General features: G+C 36.2%; 1 protein-coding gene across 2 annotated transcripts in view; it reads right to left on the bottom strand.

The window, feature by feature from the left end:
• Positions 1 to 23866, bottom strand: part of CPNE8 (copine 8) — a 234863-nt gene that overhangs the window by 7454 nt on the left and 203543 nt on the right. Inside the window, exons 17-19 of one of the 2 annotated variants that reach the window (XM_040488445.1) lie at positions 15560 to 15662; positions 13699 to 13756; positions 8575 to 8648 (exon numbers count right to left, since the gene is read on the bottom strand). In XM_040488445.1, the coding sequence (XP_040344379.1) occupies positions 8575 to 8648; positions 13699 to 13756; positions 15560 to 15662 (235 nt within the window). Of the gene's footprint in view, positions 1 to 8574; positions 8649 to 13698; positions 13757 to 15559; positions 15663 to 22184; positions 23473 to 23866 lie in introns of those variants that run through there. The other variant, XM_040488446.1, reaches the window with a different exon arrangement.

The following is a 23866-nucleotide window of genomic DNA, read 5'->3' as shown; positions in this document are numbered from 1 at the left end:
CTGCAACACCCAGTCCCCCAAGAGTATTTCTATTCTTGCAAATAACTAATTTATTAATTTATTTTTCAATATATGAAATTTATTGTCAAATTGGTTTCCATACAACACCCAGTGCTCATCCCAACAGGTGCCCTCCTCAACACCCATCACCCTCCCTCCCCTCCCTCCCACCCCCCCATCAACCCTCAGTTTGTTCTCAGTTTTTAAGAGTATCTTATGCTTTGGCTCTCTCCCACTCTAACCTCTTTTTTTTTTTTTTCCTTCCCCTCCTCCATGGGTTTCTGTTAAGTTTCTCAGGATCCAAGAGTGAAAACATATGGTATCTGTCTTTCTCTGTATGACTTATTTCACTTAGCATCACACTCTCCAGTTCCATCCATGTTGCTACAAAGGGCCATATTTCGTTCTTTCTCATTGCCATGTAGTACTCCATTGTGTATATAAACCACAATTTCTTTATCCATTCATCAGTTGATGGACATTTAGGCTCTTTCCATAATTTGGCTATTGTTGAGAGTGCTGCTATAAACATTGGGGTACAAGTGCCCCTATGCATCAGTACTCCTGCATCCCTTGCGTAAATTCCTAGCAGTGCTATTACTGGGTCATAAGGTAGGTCTATTTTTAATTTTCTGAGGAACCTCCAACAGTTTTCCAGAGTGGCTGCACCAATTTGCATTCCTACCAACAGTGCAAGAGGATTCCCATTTCTCCACATCCTCGCCAGCATCTATAGTCTCCCGATTTGTTCATTTTGGCCACTCTGACTGGCATGAGGTGATATCTGAGTGTGGTTTTGATTTGTATTTCCCTGATAATGAGCGACGTTGAGCATCTTTTCATGTGCCTGTTGGCCATCCAGATGTCTTCTTTAGAGAAGTGTCTATTCATGTTTTCTGCCCATTTCTTCACTGGATTATTTGTTTTTTGGGTGTGGAGTTTGGTGAGCTCTTTATAGATTTTGGATACTAGCCCTTTGTCCGATACGTCATTTGCAAATATCTTTTCCCATTCCGTTGCTTGCCTTTTAGTTTTGTTGGTTGTTTCCTTTGCTGTGCAGAAGCTTTTTATCTTCATAAGGTCCCACTAGTTCATTTTTGCTTTTAATTCCCTTGCCTTTGGGGATGTGTTGAGTAAGAGATTGCTACGGCTGAGGTCAGAGAGGCCTTTTCCTGCTTTCTCCTCTAGGGTTTTGATGGTTTCCTGTCTCACATTCAGGTATTTTATCCATTTTAAGTTTATTTTTGTGAATGGTGTGAGAAAGTGGTCTAGTTTCAACCTTCTGCATGTTGCTGTCCAGTTCTCCCAGCACCATTTGTTAAAGAGACTGTCTTTTTTCCATTGGATGTTCTTTCCTGCTTTGTCAAAGATGAGTTGGCCATACGTTTGTGGGTCTAGTTCTGGGGTTTCTATTCTATTCCATTGGTCTATGTGTCTGTTTTTGTGCCAATACCATGGTGTCTTGATGATGACAGCTTTGTAGTAGAGGCTAACATCTGGGATTGTGATGCCTCCTGCTTTGGTCTTCTTCTTCAAAATTACTTTGGCTATTCGGGGCCTTTTGTGGTTCCATATGAATTTTAGAATTGCTTGTTCTAGTTTCGAGAAGAATGCTGGTGCAATTTTGATTGGGATTGCATTGAATGTGTAGAGAGCTTTGGGTAGTAATGACATTTTGACAATATTTATTCTTCCAATCCATGAGCAGGGAATGTCTTTCCATTTTTTTCTATCTTCTTCAATTTCCTTCATAAGCTTTCTACAGCTTTCAGCATACAGATCTTTTACATCTTTGGTTAGATTTATTCCTAGGTATTTTATGCTTCTTGGTGCAATTGTGAATGGGATCAGTTTCTTTGTCTTTCTGTTGCTTCATTGTTAGTGTATAAGAATGCAACTGATTTCTGTACATTGATTTTGTATCCTGCAACTTTGCTGAATTCATGTATCAGTTCTAGCAGACTTTTGGTGGAGTCTATCGGATTTTCCATGTATAATATCATGTCATCTGCAAAAAGTGAAAGCTTGACTTCATCTTTGCCAATTTGGATGCCTTTGATTTCCTTTTGTTGTCTGACTGCTGATGCTAGAACTTCCAACACTGTGTTAAACAACAGCGGTGAGAATGGACGTCCCTGTCGTGTTCCTGATCTCAGGGAAAAAGCTCTCAGTTTTTCCCCATTGAGGATGATGTTAGCTGTGGGCTTTTCATAAATGGCTTTGCTGATGTTTAAGTATATTCCTTCTATCCCGACTTTCTCAAGCGTTTTTATTAAGAAAGGGTGCTGGATTTTGTCAAAGGCCTTTTCTGCATCGATTGACAGGATCATATGGTTCTTCTCATTTTTTTTTGTTAATGTGATGTATCACGTTGATTGATTTGCGAATGTTGAACCAGCCCTGCATCCCAGGAATGAATCCCACTTGATCATGGTGAATAATTCTTTTTATATGCCGTTGAATTCGATTTGCTAGTATCTTATTGAGAATTTTTGCATCCATATTCATCAGGGATATTGGCCTGTAGTTCTCTTTTTTTACTGGGTCTCTGTCTGGTTTAGGAATCAAAGTAATACTGGCTTCATAGAATGAGTCTGGAAGTTTTCCTTCCCTTTCTATTTCTTGGAATAGCTTGAGAAGGATAGGTATTATCTCTGCTTTAAACGTCTGGTAGAACTCCCCTTGGAAGCCATCTGGTCCTGGAATCTTATTTGTTGGGAGATTTTTGATAACCGATTCAATCTCTTCGCTGGTTATGGGTCTGTTCAAGCTTTCTATTTCCTCCTGATTGAGTTTTGGAAGAGTGTGGGTGTTCAGGAATTTGTCCATTTCTTCCAGGTTGTCCAATTTGTTGACATATAATTTTTCATAGTATTCCCTGATAATTGTTTGTATCTCTGAGGGATTGGTTGTAATCATTCCATTTTCATTCATGATTTTATCTATTTGGGTCATCTCCCTTTTCTTTTTGAGAAGCCTGGCTAGAAGTTTGTCACATTTGTTAATTTTTTCAAAAAACCAACTCTTGGTTTTGTTGATCTGCTCTACAGTTTTTTTAGATTCTATATTATTTATTTCTGCTCTGATCTTTATTATTTCTCTTCTGCTGGGTTTAGGCTGCCTTTGCTGTTCTCCTTTATTTCCTTTAGGTGTGTTGTTAGATTTTGTATTTGGGATTTTTCTTGTTTCTTGAGATAGGTCTGGATTGCGATGTATTTTCCTCTCAGGACTGCCTTCGCTGCATCCCAAAGCGTTTGGATTGTTGTATTTTCATTTTTGTTTGTTTCCATCTATTTTTTAATTTCTTCTCTAATTGCCTGGTTGACCCACTCATTCTTTAGTAGGGTGTTCTTTAACCTCCATCCTTTTGGAGGTTTTCCAGACTTTTTCCTGTGGTTGATTTCAAGCTTCATAGCATTGTGGTCTGAAAGTATGCATGGTATGATTTCAATTCTTGTGTACTTATGAAGGGCTGTTTTGTGACCCAGTATATGATCTATCTTGGAGAATGTTCCATGTGCACTTGAGAAGAAAGTATATTCTGTTGCTTTGGGATGCAGAGTTCTATCTGTCAAGTCCATCTGATCCAATGTGTCATTCAGGGCCCTTGTTTCTTTATTGACCATGTGTCTAGATGATCTATCCATTTCTGTAAGTGGAGTGTTAAAGTCCCCTGCAATTACCACATTCTTACCAATAAGGTTGCTTATGTTTATGAGTAATTGTCTTATATATTTGGGGGCTCTGGTATTTGGCGCATAGACATTTATAATTGTTAGCTCTTCCTGGTGGATAGACCCTATAATTATTATATAATGCCCTTCTTCATCTCTTGTTACAGCCTTTAATTTAAAGTCTAGTTTGCCTGATGTAAGTATGGCTACTCCAGCTTTCTTTTGGCTTCCAGTAGCAAGATAAATAGTTCTCCATCCCCTCACTCTCAATCTAAAGGTGTCCTCAGATCTAAAATGAGTCTCTTGTAGATAGCAAATAGATGGGTCTTGTTTTTTTATCCACTCTGATACCCTATGTCTTTTGGTTGGCGCATTTAATCCATTTACGTTCAGTGTTATTATAGAAAGATACGGGTTTAGAGTCATTGTGATGTCTGTATGATTTATGCTTGTAGTGATGTCTCTGGTACTTTGTCTCACAGGATCCCCCTTAGGATCTCTTGTAGGGCTGGTTTAGTGGTGACAAATTCCTTCAGTTTTTGTTTGTTTGGGAAGACCTTTATCTCTCCTTCTATTCTAAATGACAGACTTGCTGGATAAAGGATTCTCGGCTGCATATTTTTCCTGTTCAGCACATTAAAGATCTCGTGCCAATCCTTTCTGGCCTGCCAAGTTTCAAAAGAGAGATCAGTCACGAGTCTTATAGGTCTCCCTTTATATGTGAGGGCACGTTTACCCCTTGCTGCTTTCAGAATTTTCTCTTTAGCCTTGTATTTTGCCAGTTTCACTATGATATGTCGTGCAGAAGATCGATTCAAGTTACGTCTGAAGGGAGTTCTCTGTGCCTCTTGGATTTCAGTGCCTTTTTCCTTCCCCAGTTCAGGGAAGTTCTCAGCTATAATTTCTTCAAGTACCCCTTCAGCACCTTTCCCTCTCTCTTCCTCCTCTGGGATACCAATGATGCGTATATTATTTCTTTTTAGTGTATCACTTAGTTCTCTAATTTTCCCCTCATACACCTGGATTTTTTTAATCTTTTTCTCAGCTTCCTCTTTTTCCATAACTTTATCTTCTAGTTCACCTATTCTCTCCTCTGCCTCTTCAATCCGAGCTGTCATCATTTCCATTTTGTTTTGCATTTCATTTAAAGCGTTTTTCAGCTCCTCGTGACTGTTCCTTAGTCCCTTGATCTCTGTAGCAAGAGATTCTCTGCTGTCCTCTATACTGTTTTCAAGCCTAGCGATTAATTTTATGAGTATCATTCTAAATTCACTCTTTGTTACATTATTTAAATCCTTTTTGATCAGTTCATTAGCTGTTGTTATTTCCTGGAAATTCTTTTGAGGGGAATTCTTCCGTTTGGTCATTTTGGATAGTCCCTGGAGTGGTGCGGTCCTGTAGGGCACTTCCCCTGTGCTGTGGTGTATAACTGGATTTGGTGTGCGGGGCCACAGTCAGCCCTGATGTCTGCCTCCAGCCCACCGCTGGGGCCACAGTCAGACTGGTGTGTGCCTTCTCTTCCCCTCTCCTAGGGGCGGGATTCACTGTGGGGTGGCGTGGCCCACCTGGGCTACTTGCACACTGCCAGGCTTGTGGTGCTGGGGATCTGGCTATTAGCTGGGGTGGGTAGGCAAGGTGTACAGGGGCAGGAGGGGCAGGCTTAGCTCGCTTCTCCTTAGGTGATCCACTTCAGGAGGGGCCCTGTGGCAGCCGGAGGGGTGGCTCCGCAGAAGCACAGCGTTGGGTATTAGCGCGGAGCAAGCAAGTTCCCTGGCAGGAACTGGTTCCCTTTGGGATTTTGGCTGGGGGATGGGTGAGGGAGATGGCGCTGGCGAGCGCCTTTGTTCCCCACCAAACTGAGCTTTGTCGTCCCGGGGCTCAGCAACTCTCCCTCCCTTTGTCCTCCAGCCTTCCCGCTTTCTGAGCAGAGCTGTTAACTTATGACCTCTCAGATGCTAAGTCACGCTTGCTGTTGGAACACACTCCGTCCGGCCCCTCCGCTTTTGCAAGCCAGACTCTGGGGCTCTGCTTGGCCGGCAGGCTGCCCCTCCGCCCCGGCTCCCTCCCACCAGTCCGTGCAGCGTGCACCGCCTCTCCACCCTTCCTACCCTCTTCCGTGGGCCTCTCGTCTGGGCTTGGCTCAGGAGACTCCGTTCTGCTAGTCTTCTGGTGGTTTTCTGGGTTAGTTAGGCAGGTGTAGGTGGAATCTAAGTGATCAGCAGGACGCGCGGTGAGCACAGCGTCCTCCTATGCCGCCATCTTCCCGCAATCCTCCATAAACCCCTTTTCGCAAATAACTAATTTAAGTAACATTTTAGTGGATGGTAGAACCTGGAAAACTGTGATGGTGAAAAAGTTTGTAAAACCTTATTTGAGGTGAGAGAGAATGCTAATTCCTCTTCAACACAATGTGATATTGTGTTGTTAGCAAGGTAAATGGTTACCTTGCTAACTATATCGAAAAGACCAATCACCACCTAGGATCTTCTCCATGAAATTAGAGAAGAGTCTATTAAATGTCCTTAACCAAATGTAGGCATACAAGTCAAGAAGTCACAGTCATTCAAGAGGCTATTAATTCCCTGGGCACATTTTAATTTCCTATTCAATATCTGTAAGATCCAATGACTCTTTCACTTCAGTTCAACTTTATGTGATAGAATTCCTTGAACATTTAGTTATATTGCAGATGTCTTCAGGATCATTGGGGATCCCCATGTCACTTTAAGGTGGCAGGCTGGTCTGTCTCATGGATTCTGTCTGACTTGCAAGGAGAAAAAACATGATTATACCAAGTATTTTCATGTCTTAACTTCTTCTGAGATTCACATCATGAAAAGAGCGGAGATGAAAGAATTTAAAGTCTAGAGGTAATGAAATGAAGGCTCAGAGAGATTACTTGACTTGTTCAAGATCATAGTGACAATATTATACTTTCATAGATCTAGGCATCTCAATCTCAATATTCTCCACAATATAGTATTTCCACTGAGAGACTAAATACTTTCATGATCATGGACATTTTTATTTTATAAATGCTAACAGGCATGACTATTGTTTTTCACTAATATAACAGATTAGCCCTCTTAAAGGTAACCTTAACCATGTGGGCAAGCTTAACTACCTCTAAAGGAAGAAAATAGTAACAAGTTTCCCTTAAGCATTATGATGACGCTATGGGACATGAGGTTGCTTCTACTGATTTTGAAAAATGCATTATAATAGCAGCATAACACATTCCAAAGAACTTCAAATTCATACTTCCCTTCAGTAATTTGATTTTTTGGAAACTGTGAGTCATACATTATGAAGAGCTTTTAGATAAAGTGTAATTACTTAGACGTATAATTATGCTAATAAGGTTAAGGTGAATAATCATGTGTCTAATTATGAAAACAAAACACCATGGGATACTTAAATAAATGACCACATCATCATGTTCCCTTTTTCAGGTGCTTTTAACCTAATCATTCATGTGCATGTGTTCTTTTTAGTCTACCAAGAACGTTAGGTTAAAAAGTTTAAATCATATTTAATTATCTTTAAAAAAACTGTTATATAGATGTTTCTATTTTAAAATTTAATCTTGCTGCCTGATAAAGAACAATGCTTTTTAAAATCTTTATCAACATTAATTTCTATATTAACATACTTACTGATTATATTTCTCCTTCAAATTATTTTCATCAGTTTTTGTTGTCTTTTACTGAGTTATATTTCAGAAATGTATTTTATACACATGACCTTACTGAATCTTAACAACAATGCCAGAACACCAGAACACTGAAATTTAGAAAGCTCATTCAAATCATCACAGTGGCCCAACTGGGATTTGAACCAAATTCCACAGGATTCTAAATTCTGTGGGATTCTTTTAATGACTGCTTTTTGGGTGAAAATACAGGTTATTATTTAGGAGGTAACACTGAAGTCCATTGTTTGCCCCTTCAAAACTTTTATAGCATGTGCTTAAATGGTGCTGAGATCTTTGCTTTCATATTTAAAAAAGTATACTTCACAGCTTTTTTTTCCCCTTGTAAAATCCTAGAAGTATGGAAACTCTAAAGTATATAGCCATTTAGTTGAATTAAATGCTTACTTTCAATGATAAATTTGAACTATGATTGGTTGCAGATTTTTCCCTTCTATTCACTCCTAGAATAGTAGGCTTTAGTTACATATTTTTCTTGATTATAACAAGTGTAAATGATATATATTACATAGGTTGTTATGTTATTGTATATCATATTATATTATATAACATCTATATATAATTACACTTAAATTATATATTATTTATATTTTTATATATAAATAATATATATTTATTTTATATTATATATTATATTATTATATATATTATATATTTTATTTTATATATAAATAATATACATAAATTTTATAAATAATTCTATATTACATAGAATCTTAAAATCTATTTCTCCACTTTTCTAACCATAATCTAGGTAGACTATGTAAATATCTATAGTTTTGGTTTGCTTCCACTAAATTTATTTACATTGAAATGTAATCAGCTGTCTTAAAATATACTTAGTCTTTATTGAGGAGTACATAATGGATAAGCGTCATTAAAAAGTCTGTTATGTTTCTGGCTTCTAATTTTACCAACGACCTCTATGATATTTTCTGGTAATATTAAAGTAGGAAAAGACACTTATTAACATTTCTATCTTATATATGGTGAACTTGAAATAGAAGAAAAAAAAATCACTAGGTACTTATTCTAGGCCCTACTTGCCACGCATCTCCTAGAGAATCAATCAACTAAATTAAACAGAAACTGACAGTCCTGCTTTCAATGTAAGTTGTTTATTTACAAATCAGAGCTGACAGGTTCCTCACAATGAACAAAATGAGTAATTTCCATTAAATTTCTTACCTGTACAATATCCCTCTCGGCATATTTTCCTCTGGAGGAAACTCTTACATCATCTCCATCCAATTCAACCATGGCTTGAAAATAAAATAAGACCATTTATCCAGCGCATTTCAGTCATGTACTAAAACAACACAGGTGATAGGAAATCAAGATGTATGAAGTAGCAATGCATCCTATGTCAGGGCAGAAGGCTTGTGGATCCCATCTCCTCAGTCATTTCTACCACAGAACTTGACTGAGCGCAAATGTTACAAATGAAGGAAGCTAGCCAAGACCTCATGTGACCCTTGCAAAATGGAACAGCCAGTGTAGTATAGATATATCTCCCCATCCTAGAGGTTCTCAATTCTGGGTTATATGCTGACATGACTCATTGGGCAAGTGATGCTAATCCATTCAACTTTTGTCTTCTTTCTAATTTAAGAAACTTGACAGTAATCACAGAATTACCAGGAACAATTTGAACTCTATTCCCATTGAAACCACAACAAATCCACTGTATGTTAACTAACTTGGATTTAAATTTAAAAAAAGAAAGAAACTACAAAACTGTATATCCAATATATTGCCCAATTTCTACCTTATTAATGGATTTTAAAACAAAGAGGCATTTGCTCTACCTTATATTGATTGAATAAAGTGTGATTATTCTGAAGTATGATTTTTTTTGTTAGTTAAATAATTTCAACATTACATAGATCAGCTCAGCTGGTATTTGTAAATGCTGTGATATAATAGAACAGCTGGTAATAAAGTAAAGTAATGCTGCAATTAAGAACATTTTCCAGAGTTTATTAAGTTTTCAGTGAGAAGTCTCTAAATAATTAATTACATGAGGAATGCTAATTTGTGTTTAAAAGTATAATTCTATTACTGATAATTCATTTCGTATACACATGACATTCACCAGACTCCAGTGACCACTTGCAATTTGTTTGCCTCTTCACCCTCCAAAAACTACAGCTCAGCCAGAACCTTTTCATTATTTTCTTCAGTGTTCGGATAATGCATCTGGGTTAAAAACACTGTTTTAAATTATACTTTTATATACATGTTCATGAGTCAGTATCTGGGCTGAAACATTGTTACTGCACATAATTGATAGAGAGCTACCACTCTATAATTTGATTAGATATACAATACATGTCATAATTTAGTAAAATGTGTATACTATAATTAACTTAATTAAAATACAAAATACCTATAAAATATATGAGCAAAGGGAAAAAATAAGAGAGACAAAGCAAGAAACAGATTCTTTATAACAGAGAACAAGCTAATGGTTACCAAATGGGAGATGGGTGGAGGGATGGGTGAAATAGGTGATGGGGATTAAGGACTGCACCTGTTGTGATGAACACTGAGTGATGTATGGAAGTGTTAAATCACTTATTGTAGATCAGAAACTAATATTACACTGTATGTTAACTATACTGGGATTAAAATACTACTACTACTGCTACTACTACTACTACTAATAATAATAATAAATTACCATACGAAAGATCTTTCTTCCATACTTATCAGGGATGTAAATAAGAATGTCATGATGCTCACTTTCAATGTTAATTCCTTTGTTTCGGTTTCGTTTTGTTTCAAAATTTTCATGTGACTTCTGAGATGTAAATGTTCAATGATGGTGACAACCTAGCAATTGCAGGAAGTTCTCCTTTACTCTCTACTGGGAAACAAGAGTTCAGTGATAATCTGGATGTCATTGTCCATGGTCCCCTACGATCTCCATCAGTCTTTATGTTTCATTCCAATTAAGGAAATGGACAGTCATCCAGATAATAATAACATAGGAGAACATGATCCTATAAAATAACTCTCACTTTTCAGCACATCCTTTGAATTAAAAAGCTGCTGTTGCAAGAAATGGAGGCTATCTTTTTGAGAGCAAGGAGAAAAGACAGGGCATGAAAGTGGTGGAAGGGTACCATTCACCCTCTAGATTTGCATCTGGTCCACAAGGAGCCTGAGATGGTAAGCCCCACAAGTACTTCTTAGAAAAAAGGTCTATAAGAGACAGAGATGTACTTCTTTCTAGCTGTGCAAGACACAATGAAACTAGAACCCATTCTACTTTTCCCATTCTACTAAATCTGATCAAGCAGGTAGCCCGATGCTGCTTTAATTTGACTTTTTGCCTTTTAAAGATAAAGAAATCCTGCCTTGAGAAATCTTTCTTCTCAATGACGATGCTTTATGGTGGAGTGACAATGCATTGGGGGAAAAACTACACAGAAAGTTTTAAATTGTTCTCATTAAAAATACAGAAATGAGAAATTTGAATACTCATTAATCTAATAGGTTATTCCCAATTCATCTAACTTCAAAGAATGGATGGCAAGATACTACGTTTCTTGCCCATGCAAATAATGTCTTTCTTGTCAAAAGTGTTTGGATGTTGGATTTAGGTAGTTAACTGATAAAATGTGCAAGATTTAGATTTAGATTGTGCAGGTTTTATCTCAGTCTTTCCTTATGTCAGTTTCTATGTGTAATATTTAAACTTACTCTACAGCAGATCTGGAAGTGCTGAGAGAAAGGCTCTTCTTGACAGGACAGCACAATCTGAATGGAAGTCAAAGATTTTCTATGTGAAACATGAGTATTCTGTCCTTTTCTTGTTAGCCATGGAGAGAAGAGAGGTATTTTGAGAGTAGAGAAAGAAAAATACTTTAGAAAAGCACTTGTGTCTCCTAGAGGAATAGTCTACTTTTCTAGTACTGGCCTGGAAGTTTTCCCATCCTATTGAAACTTCGGTCATGGTGAAAGCACAAGTCAGTTGTCACAGGACCTAATTCCCTGTCCCGATGTTTGCCAGAGGAAAGTATCACTCTAATACCCAGGAAGCAATTCTACTGGGAAGGCAATTTCCCTCTTTGCCTATAGTCTTCACTCTTTTTTCTACATGGAAAGAGGACTAATTGATTTATGGGCTTACTAAAATGAGAAGGGACTGACTTTGAAATCTCTCTGGTTAGAAACAGGCTATCCTCGCTTTGGATGTATTTTTTCCCTGTGGTGTGCTTAATAGACCAGGCTCTACCCTTGTACAGAGGAGGCCTGAAGATAAGGCTGAGGTCATTTAATCTTGGGAGGAAAATAGTGACAAGTCTGATTTTGTGCAGAGGTTAACCCAAATTCTTCAGTTCTGCATTATTAGTAATAACGCTTATATTGTGGTCTTCGTCTGAGGGATTCCTACATATTTTTATTCAGTTTGGGAAGTCAGAGTGGGAAATGATGAATTATCATGCCTCAAACCTTAATAAATAATTCATCGAGAACAAAAGAAATGAAGAAAATAAATAGCCGTGGCAGTTGGATGAGGGAGCACCCAAATAACTGTGCCTGCTGCTCTGAAAAGAAATATATGACCAGAAATACATGCCAGGAAGGGTCAGTGGCTCTGTATTCACACATGATGTGTGCAGGCTCTTGAGGAACAAGTGAATGAGGTTAGGTCATACACCTAACCTCAGACTTCCACAGGAGTTGGGGAGACCTGGGATGCACCTAGTGAGAGGTGCATCCTTAAGGCAAATGCAAATTAGTAACCAAAGAAGGCATGAGTTATTTTACCCTAGCATTTAGTGAAGTTTGTGAATCACAGTCAATCACTGATTAATGAAGATGATCAAGTACACAAAGCATTAACAAGAAAGATGTCCCTTAGCTTTCCTGACTGCAGAGAGGTTGTCTCAAATTCATGCCTGACATACAATGCCAACAGATGTGAATATTCAAAGACAGAGAAAATATTAGCAGAAGCAGCAGCAGTAAGAGCTAAATGACTTTTGCTTTAGACACTGGAAGATTTGGGGCGCCTGGGTGGCGCAGTCGGTTAAGCGTCCGACTTCAGCCAGGTCACGATCTCGCGGTCCGTGAGTTCGAGCCCCGCGTCGGGCTCTGGGCTGATGGCTCAGAGCCTGGAGCCTGTTTCCAGTTCTGTGTCTCCCTCTCTCTCTGCCCCTCGCCCGTTCATGCTCTGTCTCTCTCTGTCCCAAAAATAAATAAGCGTTGAAAAAAAAAAAATAGACACTGGAAGATTATAATGAAGCAAAGGATGACCAACCAACCATGGAATTGAAAGAAAGGATTTCCAGGGTCAGCAATATAACAACTTTGCCTGTGGTGCTTTACCTGAGATGGATAGATCTATACTATCCTTATGGAGGCGGCTCTGGTGGTTAAAGGAGAATCATCCCAGCAATGATGATAGTATAATCAGCCACCTATGTGCTTAAATTAACCTGTAATGTACTAAAGCTTGTTCTAAATATTCTAAAATTATTCTCATTTCCAAAGCCCCAAGCTAAATAAAGTCATTGTTAAAGTAAAAACACCTGAACCAGGTGAATGCCATGTGATCATGCAGTTGCCATCTAGCATAGTTGTCTTTGAAAGGAATTCACCAGATGACTGGGAACAAATTATCCTTAAAGAAGTTTACCCAGATGACTAGTTACAAAAACACCAGTCACTTCATTGGCATTTGAGCAAGGTCTGAGCCCAAACAGAGAACTACCCAGTAACTCAATTTAGCATAATTTTATAAAGTGTCATTAAATCTCAGATGTTCAGTTCCATTTTCATTTTACTTTGCTCTTTCATAATGCAGAACTTATATATTTATAAAGCTAATGTCTATCAACTAGCTAGTGCCTGAAAATCCATTGTAGTAGCATATTATGCTTCTGTTAACATCTCTCTTCACAATCTAATGGTTTATTAATTTAGTGCTCATCCTTAAAGGTTTTTAGTGAACCCAGAGTGTGTTTTACCTTGGGAACAACAACTCCACTTATCACTCTGTCACTCATAAAAAATATTATTTTGGGGTACAAACCATATCTAATGGAGTAGAAACCTACATGTTGAATTAATCGATACTGGAGAGATAAGGCTTAGTCAGAAGACAATCTCTTCATTTGCTCAACTGGATAGACTTCATCGTGAGATATCTACATTTACATCTCTATGTACATGGATATTATATACAGATCCACATTCATATTCACATTCTTATATACAAAAAAGAGTAACAGAAACCTTACAGCATGATGAATCAGTAAATAAACTCCCAAGGAATACTATTGAAATTTTATTACTCACCATCAAATTCTGCTGGTCCAACACCCACTATAATTATTGACATTGGAAGTTTTGAAGCCTTCAAAGAGAATACACAATTGGTTTACAATTCAGAAGTTGACTTCTTAAGAAAAGAATTATAATTTAAGAAAATAATATCCTGTTTTGATATTTTTTTCAGATGTTCACTAAAATAGGTTTGAACACATCACAATAATATGCTTGATTCTACTCATTCTTTTTGAACTAACTGTACATATGCTTATTCAGTGGGACATTCTCTGGGAATGACCAGCCTTGGACAATATGAAAAATAAAAAGTATTGCACATCTGCTTTCACTTGCTATTCTCAGCCAACATCTTCTTGACTGAGGGTATCTCTGGGCATTTTATTCATGTTTTCTCTCCCATAAAAAATCTTTTAGTTGCTGTAAGGGAAAAATGGTACTATATTTGTGAAAGAATAGTACCCTACTCTATCCCACTTATACCCAAAGTTAGGGAAAGCAATTTTCATTGTAAATGAGTGAATACAGATGATAATTACAGAAAGTTAGTATTAGAATGATTAATTTATGTATTAAATATCCATGGGATTGTGAGTGATATTGAATATTTGATTCAAAAATATTTGCATATTTTCCCATCATATGTATCACTTAAACACTGTAATCATTTTAAAGAATTTAATGGTCAGAATGTGAGATCCAGCAATAGAGAAAAGGAACACTGTACCAATCACATCTTCAGCATGAAGATCATCAAATTATGAATAATTGGTCCTCAATACATCATGTCTTATTAGTTTAAGCCCAAATTATTAAATTCCTATTTCAAGTGCACACGAATGCCACTGGCCAGAACATAAAGGAAATCAAGGTGAATTCAACCCAAGTAATTCTAGTTAAAAAATAACAAATAAATGTGTAAGCCTTACTTCAACTGCTGTTTATGTATGTTTTTTTCAGTAAATGTCTTTAATTTTCCCCCCATATGATCCTCCACCAAACAGCTAATTATATGTTCCCTATGTTATTAATAATTATGAGCTATGATATGCAAAGCACTCATGAAACCCATTTTCACTAAATGTCAACTTTGTGCCAAATATGTCTAAGCTTGGACATGGAAAGGTGAGTAAGATATAATTCTATAGAATATAGTCTAGGAGCATGTGGGCAGCTCAGTCAGTTGAGCGTCCAGCTTCAGCTCAGGTCATGATTTCACGGTTCATGGGTTCAACCCTACATTGGGCTTTGCTCTGACAGTGTGGAGCCTGCTTTGGATTCTCTCTCTCTCTCTCTCTCTCTCTCTCTCTCTCTCTTTCTTTCCCTCCCCAATTCATGTCATATCTCAAAAAAAGTCTATAAATATAGATTTTATAGATTATAATCTAATAAAAAGACGAATAATCATAAAAATAAATAATTAGGAATTATACAAGGATGGTTTTTGAATAAAGTCCAGTCCCTTCCAGTTATATAGAAATAAGAATGTCAGTACAGTGCTCCTATAATTGAAATGTAAATATTAAGAAATACTTTGTACAAATTGTAAGATTGTGTACAAGTACATCCAACTAGTAGAGGTAAGCACACTCATGCACATGAAGGTGATGGTATCATCTTATTTTTTTTTTTATTATTCTGGGAGGAAAATAATTTTGTTATAACACGGTTATCCATACTGCTTAGGTTAGTCTTTATGAACTAATGGTACATATACATTTGAGTTTTCTGGATAAGGTTAAGAATGCAATCAGTTGCAAAAGCATGAGCATTTTGTTTCACTATTAAGTCAACTAACATTAACTCTTTCAACATAGGTTGAAAGCACCCTGCTGTCACTTAGCCAGCTCAAGACTGAACAATCCCTACTCACATTGACTATGGACTCCTTGGTTTGAGCCATATCCGAGATAACACCATCGGTCACAATCAGGAGCACAAAATACTGGGAACCATCTTTTACAGAAGAAGCATACCTAGAGCAATAAAAAGATAAAGAATACCACAGAAAATAAAACAGCTCCTTTGTATGTGATGGTTGCTAAATATAATCGCGATAGTCAACAAACCTTTAATCTCAAGAAAATATTTAAACTTGTATTAGGAATCTATATCATGCAAGCTCTCAATACATTTTTCTGAAATAGCATGCTAGAACACAGCAACATTACTTCATGCCAGCACACAGAAAAGCCTGCCTGCCTTGGAAATTCACTCACTAATATAAGGTGAGATGGATGAGGATATGTTTAGCACAAAGGAATGGATATAGCTTTCAGAAACAGATACCCTGGCTAAGCAACATATTATGTGTATGATCTTCAGTAAATTACTTGATCTATCTAAACTTTATTTCTTTACCTTTAAAATCAAGATTACACACCTCTGTATTGTTAATACAGAAACCGCATGCATGCTACCTAATATATAATACAGTTTAATAAATGGTATGATTATTATAAAGACAATAATCATAAATCCTTTTTGTTTCGGACTAGAAACAGGTAATGATTATACAACATAGTGAATGTGCTGAATATCATCTAACTGTAAACTTCAAAAGTTACTTTTATGTTATGTGAATTTCACCTAAGAAATGCAACAGAAGAAATGCTTTTTGATACATCCATAGTTCAAGTTTTTCTTTTTAATTTTTTTAATGTTTATTTATTTTTGAGAGCGAGAGAGAGCATGAAAGGGACAAGGGCAGAGAGGGAGGGAGACACAGAATCTGAAGCAGGCTCCAGACTCTGAGCTGTCAGCACAGAGCCCAACATGGGGCTTGAACTCGTGAACCACAAGATCATGACCTGAGTGGAAGTCAGATGCTTAATGGACTGAGACACCCAGGTGGCCCCATAATTCAAGTTCTTAATATGTGTTAAATTGATGAAAGATGGGGAAAAGAATACCAAACAAAGACAAAAATTAGGTATGTATTAAGAATATATTCTAGGGGCGCCTGGATGGCTCAGTCAGTTAAATGTCTGACTTCTACTTAGGTCATGATCTCACAGTTTGTGGGTTCAACCCCTGTGTTGGGCTGTATGCTGGCACCTCAGGGCTGGAGCCTGCTTTGGATTCTGTGTCTTTCTCTGTCCCTCCTCCGCTCACGCTCTGTCTCTCTCTCAAAATAAATAAATAAACATTAAAATTTTTTTAAAAAATGAGTATATTCTAGTTCTTGAAGTTTATCAGAGTTCTCACCAAGTAATACTCAGTAATTTAGAGGTGAATTTTATGCATGTTATGTTTTATTATACCTCTTTTTTCCATTGTGTTCTACTTTTTGGGTATCTAGATTATATTCTCAACAAGAATACCTTTTTTTTTAAGACAATGCTTTTATTTTTTTTTAAGTTAATTTACTTATTGAGAGAAAGAGAGAGAGAGAGAGAGAGAGAGAGAGAGAGAATATTCCAAGCAGGCTCTGTACTGCCAGTGCAGAGCCTGACATGGGGCCCGAACTCACCAACTGTGAAATCCTGACCTGAGTGGAAATCAAGAGTTGGACGCTCAACCAACTAAGCCACCCAGGTGCCCCTCAACAAGAATAACTTTTATGATTTTTAGAATATAATTAGTAGGCAGGTCATATCTAGTAACAAGCAAGCATTATGGTACTCTTAGGAGATAAACAGTAAATGAGAAGACTTTGGTTGACTTCTGTAAAACTCATTGAATATTTATGTATCATAGAATCACAGAAAGATAGTATCACAGAGGAACTGGGTTCAAGAAAACATCTACTTTTTACCAATAAAATTCCTTCATAACCTGAAGTACCCAAAGGAATCAAATTTGAGCAGATCAGGGACAGACAAATCACATATGTCAGGGCAAAACTTATTTCTTGGAGAGCAGAATTAACAACGATATGGACAAGAAAAATATTTACAACTTTTCCGTAGACTAGAGAAACTCATAATTGCTCATGCAGCTAACAAAATGGTAATTTCATAGACTGATCAAGAGAATACAGTAAGTGTCATGTTCACACCCTATAAAAATAGCATTGAACTGGTTCCACAATGTATAGTCAAAACTATTCCCACAATATTGAACAAATGATCTTCTCCATTAGGGAATTTATAAGTTTGATGGTTACACAATCAATGAAAAACAGTCAAAACCAGATCTGAGACTATTCTATTTAATGCTTAGCTTTTTTTCTTACTAAAAGAAGTCAGGTAGTCTCTGTCAGGTATTCATTTTTAATTTTTAAATACCCATTATTTTTTAAAATTTTTAATGTTTATTTATTTTTGAGAGAGAGAGAGAGAAAGAGAGAGAGAATGAGCAGGGGAGGGGCAATTAGAGAGGGAGACACAGAATCTGAAGCAGGCTCCAGGTTCTGAGCTGTCAGCACAGAGCCCCATGCGGGGCTAATCCATGGACTGTGAGATGATGACCTGAGCCAAAGTCAGACCCTCAACCTAGTGAGCCATGCAGGTGCCTCAATACCCATTATTTTTAAAAAGCATTTCTTACTATGTTTCAGAAACAGGGTTTTATATTTCATGAGATTAATGGAAGACTATAAATAGCTTCTGAGTACAATAATGTAGCTTTTCTGCTCTTCTTACCAAATGATGCTCTTAAAATGGCAAATTTTTACCAGATTCAGAAACAATACAGAAAGTAAAATATTATGCATTTCTATAAATATCATTTCAAGTGGCTTAACTGTCTGAATTTTTTTTTTTGGTATTTACTTTTTATTTCTCTTCCAACACTTCTGATCACCCATAAAGTCTCAGTTGTTAATATAGTTTTTTCCCCAGCTTTATTGAGGTATAATTGGTATACAAAAAAACTGCACAGAATTAAGATATATAACTTGATGAGTTTGGACATATTCATAAATTCATGTTACCATCAAAACAATCACAGTAATAAGTATACCATTTCTTAAATTTTCCTGTGTCCCCTTTGTGTGTGTGCACATGGTAAAAAAAATGTTAATACAAAATCTACCCTTTTAACAAAAATTTAAGTGCACAATATCGCATTGTTGCCCATTGGCATATCTTGGCAGTTGTGAATACTGCTACAGACACTTCTTCAAGATCCTGATTTCAGTTTTTTTGGATGTATACTCAGAAGTGGGATTTCTGGTAGCTCTATATTTTTTGAGAAATCTCTATGTTGGTTTTTCATAGCAGCTGCACTAATTTAAGATTCCCACCAACCATGCACAAGGGTTCCAATTTCTTCACATCCTTGCCAACACTTACTATCTTTTTGACTTTTTGATAATAGCCATGCTAACAAGTGTAAAGTAATGATAGTTCACTGTGGTTTTGATTTGCATTTCCCTGATGATTAGAAACGTTGAACATTTTGTATATACCTATTGGCCATTTGTGTGCCTTCTTTGAAGAAATGTCGGTGCCAGTCCTTTGCCCATTTCTAAAATCAGATTAGTTGTATTTTTGCTATTGAGTTGTATGAGTTCCCTATATATTTTGGAAATGAACCCCTTATCAAATATAAAAGTTGCAAATATTTTCTCACACTCCGTAGGTTGTCTTTTCATTATGTTGATGGTTTCTTTTGCTGTGTAGACACTTTTTACTTTGATGTAGTCCCACTTGTCTATTTTTGCTTTTGCTGCTTGTGCTTTTGGTGTCATACCCAAGAAATCATTGCCAAGACAAAGAAATCATTGCCAAGACCAATGTCAAGGTTTTCTCTTTTATTCTAAGAGTTTTATAGTTTCATGTCTTACGTTCAATTTTCAGTTAATTTGTGTGAGTGGTAGAAAAAGGATCCAATTTCATTCTTTTTCATGTGTATATCCAGTTTTCCCAACACCAATTATTGAAGAGAGAATTCTTTCCTCATTTTGTATTCTTGGCACTTTTGGCAAAAACCTGCAGGTTTTTGTCTGGGCATCTCTATTCTATTCTATTGGTATAGACGCTTATTTTTTTTATATCAGTACCTTGCTGTTTTAATTATCGCACCTTTGGAATATGTTTTAAAATCAGACTGTGATGCTTGCCTCCAGCTTTGTTCTTTCTCAAGATTGCTTCAGTTATTCAAGGTCCTTTGTGGTTTCACATATATTTTAGGATTTTTTTTTCTTTATTTCTGCAAGAAATATCATTAAGATTTGGGTAGGGATTGCACGGAATCTGTAGAACACTTTGGGTAGTATGGGCATTTACACAATATTAATTTTTCTAATCCATAAATATGGCATGTCTTTCCATCTAAATGTGTCTCCTTTAATTTTTTCATTGATGTTTCATAGTTTTCACTATAAAAGCCTTTCACTTCCTTAAGTTTATGACTAAGTATTTTATTTTACTTTTTTGGTGCTTTTATAAATGGGATTATTTTCTTAATTTCCTTTTCAGATAGTTTGTTATTTGTTTAGAAATGCAACTTTTTTACAGGTTGATTATGTACCCTTCAACTTTACTGAGTTCATCAGTAAATGGGTTTTCTTTTTGTTTTGCTTTGTTTTATTTTGCTTTGTTTTACTTCCTTCAGTCTTTAGGGTTTTCTACATGTAAGATCACGTCATCTGTAAACAGAGGTAATTTTATTTTTCCTTTATAATTTGGATGACTTTTACTTATTTTTCTTGTCCAATTGCTCTGGCTAAGACTTCCGGAGACATGTTGAATAGACGTGGAAGAATGGGCATCCTTGCTTTGTTCTATATTTTAGAGGAAAGCTTTTAGTTTTTTGTTTTTTTTTTTTTTAATCATTAAGTATGATGTTAGCTGTGACCTTTATTGTGTTGAGGTAAATTCCTTCTGTACCTAATTTGTTGATAGTTCTTATCAGGAAAGACTGTTGAATTCTATCAATGTTTTTTCTCTATCTTTTGAAATGGTCATGAGATTTTGGTCCCTCATTCTGTTAATGTGTTGTATCATATTTATTGATTTGCATATGTCAAACCATCTTTGCATGCTAGAAATGCATCCTACTTGGTCATGATTATAATTCGTTGAATGTGCTCTTGTATTCAGTTTGCTAATAATCTGTTGAAGATTTTGACATCCATGTTTATCAAGGATGTTGGTTTGTAGTTTTCTTGTGGTGCCTTTGTCTGACTTTATTATCAGGGTAATGCTGGCTTCATAAAATGAACTTGGAAGTATTTGCTCTTCTATTTTTTTTTTTTGTAACAGTTTAAGAAGAATTGGTATTAATTCTTCTTTAAATCATTGGTAAGATATGCCTTGTAGCCACTTGGCCCTGGGCCTTTTCTTTGTTGGGAGATTTTTGATAACTGATTCATTCTCCTTATTTGTTATTGGTATGTACATCCTTTCTATTTCTCTTGATGTATTCTTGGTACATCGTATATTTCTAGGAATTTATCCATTTCTTCTAGGTTGTCCAATTTGTTAAAGTACAATTGTTTATAATAATCCCTTATGATATTTTTTATTCCTGTGAAATCAGTTGTAATGTTTTCTCTTTCATTTTTTGAGTCTTGTCTCTTTCCTTTCTTAGTCTAAGGGTTGGCCAGTTTTGTTTACCTTTTCAAAAAACCAACTCTTAGTTTTGTCAATTTTTTCTATTGTTTTTCTATTCTCTATTTCATTTATTTCTGCTCTAATTATTATTATTTCTTTCCTTCTGCTAACCTGTACTTTTTCTTCTTCTTTTAGTTCCTTTTTTTTTTTTTTAATTTTTTTTTTCAACGTTTATTTATTTTTGGGACAGAGAGAGACAGAGCATGAACGGGGGAGGGGCAGAGAGAGAGGGAGACACAGAATCGGAAACAGGCTCCAGGCTCTGAGCCATCAGCCCAGAGTCTGACACGGGGCTCGAACTCACCAACCGCGAGATCGTGACCTGGCTGAAGTCGGACGCTTAACCGACTGCGCCACCCAGGCGCCCCTAGTTCCTTTTGGTGTAAAGTTAGATCCTTTAAGATTTTTCTTCTTTATTAACATGCAATGTTTATTGCTATAAACTTTCCTCTTAATAATGCCTTTACAATATTCCGTAAGTTTTGGTATATTGTTCTTTCATTTATCTCAAGATATTCCCCAATTCCTTTTGTATTTTTTTTTGACTCAGTGCACATTCGAGAGTATGTTGATTTCTATTCATTAATGAATTTTTGATTTTTTTTCTACTGTGTTTGCAAAGGAGACTTGGAATTATTTCAATCTTCTTAAATTTATTAAGACTTGCCTGTGTCCTATAATCTATCCTAGAGAATGTGCCATGCGTGCTTGAAAAGAATATGTATTCTGGAGCTACTGAGTGGAATATTCTGTATATATCTGTTGGGTCCATTTGATCTAGAGAGGTTCTCAAGTTTGCAGTTTCCTTATTGATCATCTATCTGGATGATGTATTCATTATTAAAAGTGGGGTACTGAAGTCTTCTAATATTATTGTATTAGAGTCTATTTGTCCCTTCATACATGTCGATTTTTTGCTTAGGTGCTTTGATATTGGGTGCATACGTATTTATAATGATTATATCTTCCTGTTGAATTGATACTTTTTAAGAAAAATTTCATTTTAAGATAAATTATTTAAGATCTATAACATGATGGTTTGATATATAGAGAGTAAAATGATTATTACAATCACACTAATTAACATATCATCTCCTCACATAGTTCCCATATTTACTATTTTAGCAAATTTCCAGTATTCAATACAGTATTTCACCATAGTCATCATGCAACATATTAGCTCTCTAGACTTATTCATCCTACATAATGCAACTCCGGACCCTTTGACCAATATCTCTATTTTCCCTACCTCCCCTCTCCTGCTAGCCACCATTCTACTTTCTGCTTCTATGTATTAAACTTTTTAAAATTCCACATATAAATGAGATCATGCAGTGATTTTCACTGATCATGCATTTTTCTTCCTAAGTCTTGCTTATTTCACCTTGCATAACATTATGCAGGTTCATCCATGTTGTTGCAAATGGTAGGCTCTCCTTTTTTAAGGCTGAATAATACTTCATGAATATGAACATTTCTCCCACTATCAGAAAGTAGAGCTTTCCTATGAAATCTTCTATAAGCAGAAATGGTATAAAGTAGGAAAAAAAAAGCAACTACCATTAGCTTATATGGAACTTTTTGAGTGTTCGTTCCCAGACCTAAACAATAGTCTATCTTAGATTTTCTGACACCTTAGGACACATCTTGCTAACAGATGCACAGAATAAGTGGAGATAAGGCACAGATGCTCACAGACATGGTTCAAAGCTAAGGCACCTTGATGATGAGATGCTGAGTGTAGTTCCCAGGGAAGGGGCCTGGTGGCATCACTCTCATGCTTGTGATGCACGCTGCCTCTATGACCGCTTGCAGTGAAACAAATACTGCAATCTATTTCATAAAAGCAAAAATCTCTGGGTTTCTTCTGGTTAGTGGAAACAGATCCTAATATAGGTCTTTTGTAAAATTGAAGTGGTGTATTGTGAACTTTTGAAAACTGGAGGATACCTGTGTATATCAATCAACATATCATATAAACTGACCCTTTTATTATGTAATAACCTTCTTTGCCTCTTGTGCCAGTTTTTGACTTAAAGTCTATTTTCTCTGATAGAGGTATAGCCACCCTCCCTGCTCTCTTTCGGTTACCATGTGCATGGAGTATCTTGTTTCATCCCTTCATTTTTGGCCTATGTATGTCCTTAGATCTAAGTTGAGTTTCTTGTAGACAGCATATAGTTGGGACTTGTTTTTTATCCATCCAGCCACTCCATGTCTTTTCATTGCTGAATTTAATATATTTTCATTTTGGTTTTCTTTTGATTCACCAGAAACTATTTACCTAAGAGAAGGAGAGAATATATTCATACCACCAGAAGAGTTAGGAATAGAACCTGAAGCAGATATAGTAAACCTGGATTTTCTCTTTGTTGTTTATCTTAAAACTTCATAGGGATTCTGCATTTTACTTTACAATAAACATGTGCTTTTATTAATGTTTTATATTTCTTAACTTCGAATGCTGTAGAAAGATATATGAGCTTATTGTGTGGCTCTCACTACTGCCAGATGCACTAATTTGAAAATAAATTTCATTTTACATAAGAACTATTCAATCTATTTTAGTCTTTATCACCAAAAGCACCATAAATTAATCTTTTAAAACTTGCCATGATTTCTATGGCATTTGCCATATGCATTGACATATTGTTGCACTTTGCAAGTAAAGCTAAATT

Source organism: Herpailurus yagouaroundi, unplaced genomic scaffold (genome assembly GCF_014898765.1).
Source record: "Herpailurus yagouaroundi ecotype Mexico unplaced genomic scaffold, PumYag 166, whole genome shotgun sequence".
NCBI lineage: Eukaryota > Metazoa > Chordata > Mammalia > Carnivora > Felidae > Herpailurus > Herpailurus yagouaroundi.
The sequence above is the reverse complement of the archived record's forward strand: the minus strand, read 5'-3'. Positions and strand labels throughout refer to the sequence as shown.